The 12,618-nt window shown below is 39.5% G+C and overlaps 1 protein-coding gene across 1 annotated transcript; it reads right to left on the bottom strand.

Annotated features, from left to right (window-relative positions):
- Nucleotides 1-517: 517 nt before the first annotated feature.
- On the bottom strand, nucleotides 518-8,021 carry LOC308309738 (bile salt-activated lipase-like; the record flags this gene model as incomplete). Its single annotated transcript, XM_080755655.1, has 11 exons — nucleotides 518-698; nucleotides 1,438-1,647; nucleotides 2,092-2,289; nucleotides 3,762-3,948; nucleotides 4,723-4,837; nucleotides 4,984-5,091; nucleotides 5,672-5,802; nucleotides 6,205-6,402; nucleotides 6,681-6,800; nucleotides 7,143-7,290; nucleotides 7,959-8,021. 11 exons carry the CDS (start codon nucleotides 8,019-8,021, stop codon nucleotides 518-520), a joined length of 1,659 nt encoding a protein of 552 aa, XP_080611781.1.
- Nucleotides 8,022-12,618: the final 4,597 nt, after the last annotated feature.

Below are 12,618 nucleotides of genomic sequence, written 5' to 3' on the forward strand. Positions count from 1 at the left end.
ACTTTTCAGTTAACTGTAATCCGTACTGTGTCCGACTGTGCCCGACTATGTCCCTGTCTTGACTCTTTTTTATTTATTTTATGATCTATGATTGTCCACTGCTTTGTCCCACCACTTTGTTATTTTATTTTTTATTTTTTTGTTTTAGCCTAGGGGGGAGGGGGGGGGGGGGGGTCGTATACGTTTGTGTGTTTTGTGTGTTTACTTGCATACATGTAATGTAATGTAAAAATGTAAGAACGGGAAAACAAATAAAAAATAAAATAAAAAATAACAGATAACGCAGGCAGGTGAGTTATTTGTTTGGGTTTATTGTTTCAGTGATATTAGGAGTACAGTTACTCTCCATTTAAATAAATAATATGTTGTAAATCTCAATAAATACTCAGTGGTGTTGCTTGTTGACAAGATCATATTGCTTGTTTACAAGATCTTATTGCTTGTTGACAAGATCTTATCGTTTTGTAGTACAGTACAATATACGGTAAGTATGAACTTAATGAGGCAGATAAGTTCTTTATTTAGAGGCCGACTGCATGTTGGGCAATTCATTGGTCCAGAATTGCACATAACGAAGTCTCTGCTGCTGTTTCACTGAGTTACCGTTTGTCTTGGCGTTGAGCTCCAGATACTCATGGCCATCGCTGGTGAATGCTGGCCACGCGGCAGGAACCTTGAGCCCTCCAGAGTTGGGATTCCTACAACGGAGAAGAAATACCCCCATGAGAATAATGTAAAGGCAGTCGGTGGGACACATGCTCAAAAGACAATTCATAAACAATGAATAATGAGGCAACACAAGATATCAGAGTTCTAGAGTATAAGGATTTTACTCGAGTAAGGAGAAAGACTTACACGACCTGTTCATGTATGGAAACCCCAGTCTGACTCCCAGAATGGAGAAAGACTACAGCTTTTATAGCTCAGTCCCACACAACCAACCCCCAACATATAGCCTCAAGGCATTCACCAAATGGGACAGTGACATCATAAACAACAGCCGAACAGCACCAAACTGTAACTTCTGTAAGTAGTATTATTATTAACATCTAAGAGTATTATTAGATGTTTATCCCTACATTTCCACGACAATAACTACTGTATGTTGACCTATATGTCCTAAGTCATATAATATCATTATGAATGAAATGCATTATGGATTCGATGGATTATATTTGTTTTGTTTGGAATGGTTATGAAACATTTTCAAATAGGCTACATACTGTAAATCTGACATTCAGTTTTATTTACCGCCGGTGACATGAATCAATCACTTTAAAGGGAAATGATCTAAAATGATGATGATGGTTTAAGATAAGATACCTTTATTGATCCCCGGAGGTAAATGTTGATGTTACCTGTCATTAGCCAGTCTTTTATAATGATGATCATAAAGTGTGTGTATAGGCTACTGTATGTCTGTAGTCGTAGATGTACCCAGTTTTGGCGAAGTTGGTCCAGTAAGCGATGAAGTATCTGGAGACATCACGGTGGCTGGGCCAGTAGCCTAGGGGTGTGGTAAAAGGCTTTCCAAACACATACTGCAGGTCATCAGCATGGTCAGCACCCATCCAGCTTGGGAAGGGCTTAAGCAGACCACCCAGGCGGTTGGGCTCAGAGAACAGGTAGGAGTAGGTAAGACCGCGTCTTTGATGGGACAAGAAGCAAATAAAGATATAGTTATCATTTTGTACTTGAGGCACTAGAGGCTAGTTTATACTTCATACTACCAGACCTGTCTGTAGACAGTTAGGAAAGGATGTACACCTTTTTCATTTTTATACTATAAAACGAACCTATTCCTATTCCATGACGAGAGGAAATACCTGAGATAATCTTATTTTGCTATAGTGTCGCTATACCTGTGCAGCCAAGTTTTGCATTTAACATCTGATAATTTGACATTGTGCACAATAACATGCCTAAAAAAAACTTTACAACTCATGCACATACATCTTAACTCAGGTTTAATTCATCCACTTGTACTCAGAGAGTGTATAAATGCAAACAAATGGACCTAGCATTTGTTGCATTTGTAGTTAAATTAACACATATTGTGCAGAGAACTACAATATACAATACAACACTCACTGGGCGTTAGAAGCATGCATGTAGAGTGCAGCCTGGGTAGGAATCAGAAACATGTAGTCAGTTTCGACGTCAACAACAGTCCTCTTGATTTCCTCCTTGGTAGGATTAGGATATGACGACCAGGTGGAAGAATAGAGATTAAAAGCTGTATCTTGGCCATCTTTGGTATAAGAACCAATGAGAGCTTTCAAATCCTCCCTGCAATGTGACAAAAAAATAAACAAAAATAAATAAATAAAACAGATTTTAAAACATTTAAAGCAGTTGTCTTTTAGGTTTGCGCCGTAGAAATCAGAAGGATCTGTCCCTTTTTCACCAAGGAGTCTACTCAGCTCCTTATATGCAGGCCTCGGTTATCTCCAGGTTTGACTACTGAAACTCCACCTTGCCGGTCTGCCTGCATCCAGAATGCCACACTACATGATGCCCCACTCCTTCGCTCACATCATTGACTCTCGTGGCTTTCCATTCAGTGCTGATGACCCAAAGGGCACCTGGGCAAGGCACACCTTATATCTGCAGGATTGACTATTGCCTTCTCAATTAGAAGCTGCACCCCTCCAGACAGCCTGTTTCCAAAAATGTGGAATGACACATTTTTCCTGTTCATGGCCATGGCAGCTGTGTTCAATCACACCACCATCCACATGTGTAGGCCAATTTGTTTGTTGTCTAACAGAGTTGGCAATACATGTATGCTGTAAACCTGAGAGTGAGCCAAAAGATTGGGGTTACATCTGCACTTGCATTTTATGTACGTGTTGCACAGTGCAGGCCACTGGTACTGTTTGACAGTACTGTTTGTGTTGTGTTGTGTTTGTGTTGTGCACGCAAGTGCGTGCACAACACACACACAACACACACACTTTCATTTATCTTAATGAAATACCTATATTTAAAAAAAGAAAGAAAAGAAAACTGTAATGGTAAACAATAAGGTATTGTATTAACATTTTCTTGACAAATTCTATCCCATTACTGTCATTACTGTGTGCGCGCATGTGCACGCAAGTCTTTGCTGTCAATAATGTAAACTTAACTGTGTGCTGCATGTATAAATGAAAGGTACAGTCAGTACATATATTATTGTAGACTCACAGATGCTGCAGAGGCTGTGCCCGCAAACAGGCCACTGGTACTGTTTGACAGATGTATATGGGAGCCAAAACATCTTCCAAATATCTTAAATATCTTCATGATGTCAGTGAATTGTATGCACCTCGATCTATGATAGATTTGTATTACACACTATACACACACTGATGAAGGCTGTTTATCCGAAATGTTCGTTACTTTAAGAGACACGTAAGGAAAAAAATAAAAAAAGTCAACTCACTCTTGCCACCCATTTCTGTTGTTACGAGAATATCGCACAAGAGGAGTAAAAAAAAAGTTTTTCAATGAATGAATGAATTTAATCAATCTGTTCAGTTGAGTATTTAGTATGTTTGGTTGGAGGTGGTCTCCCTGCTCTTCTATTGATTTTATTTTTGATCCTATAGCCAGGTAGCACCACTATTGGTTAACACCAGTAGTGCAGGTGAGAAGCAGGGCAGAAATTGGCTCAGTGGTAGGAATTCTAGCACTCGTGCAGAGCAGGGTTTGAGTTCCGGCTTGGAAATTAAACTCATGTATTGCAGCTTTAAGGCCAACTTGCCCTTGATACTCACACTTTGGTCTCAACCAAGTGACTGTTAACGGTGGGAACGTCGAAGCCGGCAAAGAGGTGTCCGTCCATGTCGTTGGCACCAGCCATGTAGTCGATGTCAGCAGCATTGCTGAAAAGGTTTGCAGGCTCATCAGGAAGGAAGTCCCCATCAATCACAGGACCCAGTTTCAGCTTATAAACAACGGGGCCTGGAGGAGATAAATACAACCATTACCCACAGGTAACACACACACACACACACACACACACACACACACACACACCATTTATAGATAGAAGATGTATCTTGGAGAGCAAAACATGCCTGCACCAACATATCTTGTTGTATTGTCCTTTTTGCCCCAAAATGTAATCATATCTTTGAGGCAGCCTATTGATCATTCCCCACCAAGTTATGGACCTTTTCTCTCCAAAAGTTAGTAAAGTAATGTATTCATTATAGCCTTATTGGCTGAATAATCATTCCCTCCAAGTTCCATGAAAATCCGACAATTACAAACATAGGCTACGTATGTTGCAACATATTTGCGAGCACACGCACGCAAATGTTCCCACTAGAATATAGGGATGCTGGGTGAGTTACAGCGTATTTCCCTGATCATAGTTTAGGTCCTAAACCTAATAAACATTAGGATAGGATTAAATGAAACTAATCAGCACTCTGTCACAACAGGTCACAGGACCAGATGAAAAGCACTCAAACAATATTCAATAATAACAACGATGTTGTTGCACCGAATGTTGTTTGACGTAAACTTAACTTTGAAGTTCTTAGCATGAAAAAAGGTAACATGAAACATTGTTGCTCCATACAGAACCAGAACATATTTATCTTGAAGACAGAAGTATTCTAATACGTGGGCTTACGATCTTTCTGCAGCATTTCTATGGGTTAAAATCAGCATATAATCGTAATTCCCTAGCAAACATAGAGATGTGATGCTATTTGATGGAATACTCACTCTGAGGAGATCCATGAATCTCCAATGAACCGGCCAGTGTAAGCAGCGCAGGGTCTGTCATTTTCAGACAAGCTACCATTTGATCATCAGTGGGGCACTTGACCTTTATAGCAACCTGGAGAGTGAAGTTGAAGGTAAAAGTAAAGGGGGACAGGCGGACATTTTATTAACAATTGAAAGACTATATATGCTTAAAGTTGTAGAACAAATAACGAATTACTGGGGATAATGTTAACACATTTTTATCATTAAACACGTTACCTCCTCTGCTGCCTCCCGAGGGTTTCTGATGATTGCCCAGGGGCACAGAGCATTACCACTCTGGGAGATGGCTCTCTTGAATAAACCTTTGTTGTGGGGTGTGAGAGTCTGTTGCGCGTGTGCACACGCGCGCGCGCACACGCGCACACACACACACACACACACACACACACACACACACACACACACACACACACACACACACACACACACACACACACACACACACACACACACACACACACACACACACACACACACACACACACACACACACACACACACACACACACACACACACACACACACACACACACACACACACACACACACACACACACACACACACACACACACACACACACACACACACACACACACACACACACACACACACACACACACACACACACACACACACACACACACACACACACACACACACACACACACACACACACACACACACACACACACACACACACACACACACACACACACACACACACACACACACACACACACACACACTGCAATTAAAGTACGCTAGTAGAGTAGTACTGTAGATAGTATACTTTGACTCATGTACTGGGGTCGAGTGCTTTGTCCACCACTGGTAGGGATCCTGAGTGCTTTGTCCACCACTGGTAGGGATCCTGCGGTTAAGACAACATCCCCAGCGACTTACCTGGAAGCTCACACTCGCTCCCCCAGCAGACTCTCCAAAAATGGTGATGTTGTCAGGGTCTCCACCAAAGACGCGGATGTTCCTGTGGACCCAGGCGATGGCAGCCTGCTGGTCCCACAGACCATAGTTTCCTGTCAAGAAACCAAACTAATTAATTACCATTTACCAATAACCATTCCAATGACTTTTACCATTTACCAATAACCATTCCAATGACCTTTACCATTTACCAATAACCATTCCAATGACCTTTACCATTTACCAATAACCATTCCAATGACCTTTACCATTTACCAATAACCATTCCAATGACTTTTAAGTCTACAGTGACGGCAGTGGAGGTAGAGTGGCCCTCTTGGAATCTGAGGGTTCTCAGTTTGATCCCTGGCTGAGTGTCAAAGTGTCCTTGAGCAATTAAGACACTCTAATTGCTCCTGATGAGCATCCTCCACCGTCGCTGTGTGATTGGGTTAAAATGAAATGCAGTTCATTTACCATTTACAGCCAATAATGTCATTACTAATTATACTTGCCAGGCATGCTTGAATCTCCGGTGCTGAGGAAACCCAGGGGTCCGACACGATATTCCAGGGTCACAACGATAACTTCTCCCCGGTCTGCAATCTCCTTTCCATCATACAGATAGTTGTCCAGGAAGTTGGCCCCCATTGAACCTCCAACCATAAAACCTCCTCCAAAGATCCAGACCATAACTGGTAGGTTTGTGGACACTAAAGATAAAAGCATTTGAACAAAACATTTAGAGACAGAATACAATATTTCCACATTTAACAGTGACATTTAATTAAATAAAAATTGATCTGCACACTTTCTAACTGAAGGAGAATGTGTGTTTGAGTTAAACTGTACATGTCAGGGGAACTACAAGTTTTCTGTTAAAACTGTGTGAGTTCAACCCTAAAAGTATAACTGCATCTTTTGCTGAATATAACTGATTAAATAACTGAAAACATGTTATTTTATTTAATTAATAAAACCACTGACATACCTTTACGGCCATGAGGAACCCAGATGTTCAGGTAAAGACAGTCATCGCTGCCACGGGTATCACTCTGGAGCATATTCAGCTGCATACATCTGGGCTTGTAGTCCATGGCCGGCATCACGCCTGAGGTCAGGAGATAAACATGTCATATTCAGCTGCATACATCTGGGCTTGTAGTCCATGGCCGGCATCACGCCTGAGGTCAGGAGATACAAATGTTTCACCAGCTAAAGTAAATCTAATTCTGTGACAGCAAAAAAGTAATCTCAATCTTTAAATCTGCCACAAAATCATATAATCTTTCAAAACTCCTTGAATTTTGCCGTTTATCTTTCATCATGTCATATCTTCTATTTGTAAATGGGATTTCCCTCTGTGAGCATAGGCTAGATTTAATCAAATCTCCCCAAAATAAAATAAAATGGTGTCAATGTGAATGACATGACATTCATGTTGGTTTCTCACCATCCCAGCCAGGGTGACGTCTAGGCTTCTCAAACCTCCCAGGGATGTCAGCGAAGGGAATTCCCTTGAAGACGTCCATACGACGACCAATTCCAAGGAAAACGTTATCCCCTTTCACAGCGCCTGCTTCTGTGTACACCACCCCTAGCTACACATTAAATTAACATGTTTCTAAAACTCATTCTGAATGCTCCACTTCAAGTATGTCTATACGTTTCCTCAATATGTGATTAACTTATTTATCATGTCTATTTTAACAGTGCTTTGTAAATGTTCCGCTCTCACTGATGTATGTTTAAACATGGTATCTTCAGGCAGACAGCCACCATCCTCTAGGCTTACACAGCTGTCTACTGGACTCAAAGTCACAGAGTCAAATCTATACAATGTTATTGACTAGTACATTTCATCCAAAGTAAACACACATGTGTGCGCCCATGCACGTATGTACAGCACGCACGCACACAAGTGCGTGCACAACACAACACAACACAACACAACACCACACACACACACACACACACACACACACACACACACACACACACACACACACACACACACACACACACACACACACACACGCTTTCATTTATCTTAATGAAATACCTATATTTAAAAAAAGAAAGAAAAGAAAACTGTAATGGTAAACAAATAAGGTATTAACATTTTCTTGACAAATTCTATCCCATTACTGTCATTACTGTGTGTGCACGTGTGTGCACGCAAGTCTTTGCTGTCAATAATGTAAACTTAACTGTGTGCTGCATGTATAAATGAAAGGTACAGTCAGTACATATATTATTGTAGACTCACAGATGCTGCAGAGGCTGTGCCCACAAACAGGGCAAGAACGATTAGACTACCCAACGTCGTCATGTTGGCTGGCCCAGACAACCTGTATGGTTTAACCTGTACACACTATTTCATCATGCTTTATATACTACAGTAACCGCTAGCCCTCCTCCCATATGTGTGACTGACAGGTTGTTAGAGACCCCCCCCTAAAACGTCTATATTTAGTCCAGTTCCCTAGTTGTTTTCGGGTCAACATTTTGGGAGATTAGCATAACTATACGTTTTCGTAATATTCAGAACATGGAGAACACCTGCATGGTCGCCATATTGGATGTTTGTGGCCTACTGTAAGTATTTGTGCTATCTTAGCTTCTAGACAACCTAGAACCTTAATTAATTATGTTTTCTGTGTCAAGGAGTCCAATAAAGACCTCAGCAGTGTGCCTACGATTATATTAAAACAACAAAGGTAAATTAGATAAGTGGGATAAAACTGTATTACATTAAATGCATGCTGCAATTGAATTTGGGTTTCGATGGAGTAATCATATTGAACTATATACACTTATACAGGATCTACTATCTCTTTGCAGCTCTTCATAACTTTCCAGAGTGTTCTTTTCAGCATTACAGTCTGCCACGTGCGTCACTTCCACATAAACAAAGTTTATTTTAAAGCTGTGTCTCCTGAACATGGGTTGTGCAATGAGCTTTACACCAACATCTGACCAACTCTACAATGGCCCTTCAGGCCTATAGTATCTCACCATGGCTGTTCCACCACTGCCACACAGTGGTGGAAAAAGTACTCACATTTCTTACTTAGTGAAAGTATCAATACTGCAATGGAAATAATCTACTTGAGTAAAATCACAAAAGTATTGGCATCAATCAAACGCCCTATTGTCATTAAGACATGTGAATCCCTTGACTCCTTCAAAACCGCTCTCAAAGGGCACCTATAAGGATAGCGGCAATTCGAAACTGGCCCCCATAAACTATGAACCCCCCCCCCCCCCCCCACCCCCTCACTGTATATGTTTTTTACCTTTTTTACCTCCTTTTATGATGATTTCCTGGTTTTGGTTATATAGAAGTGTATATTTGTACGTCTCTACATGTTCTGATGAATTCAAAATGGTGTTGTAAACAAGTGTAATGCTTTATGGTATCGTCCACATTTGACAGTTTTTGTATTGAGTTGTGCTTGAAATGTAGGCCTATACTGTAATTCTGCAAACCGTTAATAAATACCTTTATCAAACAAAATGTACTTAAAAGTAACAAAAGTAGAAAGTATTAATTATGCAGAATGTACCATTTCACAAGTTTTCAAATGACCACCCACCACATCTCCCTATCTGGGATAATACTGTTTTTATTACACAGTAGATGTAAATAAACCAACGCATGTCGGGAGCAGGTGTTTTTCGCATGTCGGACGTTTGTTGTGTCGTATATAAGCGTGACGTTCTCTGTGTGGAAGTTGGCCTTGACTGCACCGTGGGACCAGATGGGACATCTCTCACAACATCTTGGCAGGACAAGTTTGTTTTTGGATAAGATAAGAATGCAGTTTGTTTGAGAACAATATGTAACGTCCTCTCACTTAACACAGGCTCCATAAAGGGGATAATAGCACTTGGCTGTGATGTTTGTTAGGTCTGGTTGGGTGAGGGGATATACATAATACTATATGTCATAAATCAAATATCGAAGACTTCAAGAACAAAGAACTGACGACATCAAAAGCTTACTCCGATGAATAGGGGGAGGACAATTTTATAAGTCAAGTACGGTGTTATAATATTTTGACCAGCACTTATCAGAAAGGGCAAAATCTTGAAATCCATACTGTATATATCAAAAATCAATTAATGAATTAATTGATTTGATTCAAGTTTCATTATTCTGTTTTTTTAGGGTCAGAGGGTCAGATCATTTTAACTCTCTTATATTTAATCCTACATAGATACATAAATAAATAAAACTTTTAATATCGTAACACAAAATCTTATTTTGATAGTGTTAAAATAATAGATTAAATTATGTGCCAGGGGTCATTTCTTTCTACGTCAACCTCGACTGACATCGACATTTTTAAAATGTCTTCTAAATCCTTACAGTTATCTGAAAAACCTGTATCAGTGGTGCTCAATATTTCATGTCAAGGACCCAAAAAATGATATGTAATGGGCCAACGACCCCCATCTGAAAATATGTTGTTCCAGGAACCCCTCAGAAGCAAAGATTTGAGTTAAAAATGTTCGCTCTGAAAGAATATATAGCCAGGATACAAAATCTACCCTAATCTGCTCACTGCTAATACCCTAAATAAATTTATTCCAAGATGCCACCATTGACACCCAATATTTTCTAAATTTCATTATACTTTAAGTAGCATGTGACGTGTCAAACTAGGGGGTTTTCATGATTCTGAATCCATTCCAAGCATTAGTTTTGCATGAAAAACATACTTAATATTCACCAAAACAAGACCAGAAATCGCACTCAGGGAATCAATTAATATATTTGCAATCACTATATTAGTGGTTTGCAATCACTATATTATTGAGGCCCTGGTCGTGTAATGATCTACAGTCAGACCAGATTAAAATTGGCTTCTTTGATCTCCCTATAGTGACTTTTAAGAGGATTGCCTTGGGCACACTCTGCAGCCATTGCTCCTGCTTTGACGAGTAGCAAATGCTGTGATCTTAGTTTTATATTAGCTTAGTAGTCTCATGATGTATTGTTCTTATTAGTTTTTTTTTAAATTTAGTCTGTATTTGGTTAGCTACTTAGACTCTCTCTGAGCCTCCCTGGTAGTAGGATTTTGGTATTACGGATGTCATGTATGTTTGTCTTTGCCATGTCCTGTATTTGTTGTTACTGGCAGAGCTGTGTAACATTTAAGGTTCACTCGTAAAAGAGACTATGGTCTCAATGTGATTTTACTGGTTAAATAAAGGTTAAATAAATATAAATATAAAGTACAAAAAACTGAACTATAATCCTGGTAGGAACACATTAACATCATCAACTACAAAATATGCCGGGTAGAAAGTAGAAACAATGAATTCTACGTACAGTTCCTAAGCTTTTGATATATTGTTCAAATCGCATAAACATAACCACCAGAGTAAAGGTATTGATACCCCCCACCCCTCCCCAGATAAAATAGTGTAACTGAAATATTGTTGTTACTGTGCAATCTGCAATTTTAGGCCACAAGATGGCAGTAAAAAGCAAAAAACGAATGTGACTGAGTGGCTGGCTGCCTGTGGCTCCTTTGCTCAAATCAAAAGCTGCACTGACCTGAATGCACTGAGGAGTGAGGAGCTCTCTCACATTGAATACAAAAATGACAGTAGCCTATACCACTCTTTTTATTAAGTTAGCATTAGTATTTTATTATTTATATAATCATTTCATTCTAGAGATAAATTAAGCCTATTATAGAGTGTTATTATTTTGTTACAGTTGAAATTTATACTCATACAGAGCATAGCCTACTTAAAAGAAATCATGAAGAATGTAATAAAGCATCTTTTGAGTAAACTTTTTGAGACTATTTTGGTTAAGGAGAGATATTACTTTGTTATATAAAGCTAACATTTCTATCCATATAGAAGAACCATAACTACTTCAAAACTACTTCAAATAAATAAGATTTATAAAGCATCTTTAAGTCAACATTTTGACCCCTTTGGGGGATTCAGAATGTGGTCAGCCCTGTGTCAACAAGCCGTTGTGTCCTTAGAGAATATTCCAAAGAAATAATTGTGCATTGTATGTTTACCCAAAATGATGCTTTGAAGAAAGTTTACTGGCGTCACCAGAGGACCGATATTACCTCTTGTGTTTACTTTGATTCTAGTTTGTCCTCTTATAAGTACAGAATGCCTCCAGCGCTTAACTGTGACGGATAATATTACTGCTTGTCCATCTTCGCCATGCAGTCTCCACAGACAAGCAGTCACCTTCATTCAATGTTTGGGTTTCTGTCAAACATATCACACACGCACACTCACACTCACACTCACACACACCTCAAATATGTATCTGTAAATAATTTAGCTAGTAATGCCAAAGCTATAGTGTATTTAATTCCCTATACTGTACCATAATGCATTTAAAACAAAAAAGGCATACAGATAACATTTTTGAGTACTTCCTGTGAGGAGTTATGAGGTTCTGTGCTTTGTGGGCGATAGAGGCCACATGGGGACTGACAATCTGTTTACTACTCTATGTGTGTGTGTGTGTGTGTGTGTGTGTGTGTGTGTGTGTGTGTGTGTGTGTGTTATACCGTCAGACTGGAAACCTGGGCTCTCAGATTAGACCAGTGCTTGGTGCTATATCAGAGGTGAAAAGTACATTTACTCAAGTATGGTACTTAAGTTAAAAAATGTGGTACTTTACTACTTTTATCACTTCACTAATACTACTCCACTACATTTATTTGAAAACTTTAGTTACCAGTTACTTTGAATAGATTTGAATTAAAGCACCATACATTAACCATTAAGCCTATTGAAACTTTGGCTATTTGAAAATAACCGATCTACAAGCTCACAATGCGTCACGATGTGACTCATTATGAGCTTGTAGATCTGCTATTTTCAGAAGATTTTGATACATTATTTGAAAACTTGTGAAGTGGGACATTCTGCAA

Source organism: Protomyctophum bolini (genome assembly GCF_963924005.1).
Source record: "Protomyctophum bolini genome assembly, chromosome: 22".
NCBI classification, from domain to species: domain Eukaryota; kingdom Metazoa; phylum Chordata; class Actinopteri; order Myctophiformes; family Myctophidae; genus Protomyctophum; species Protomyctophum bolini.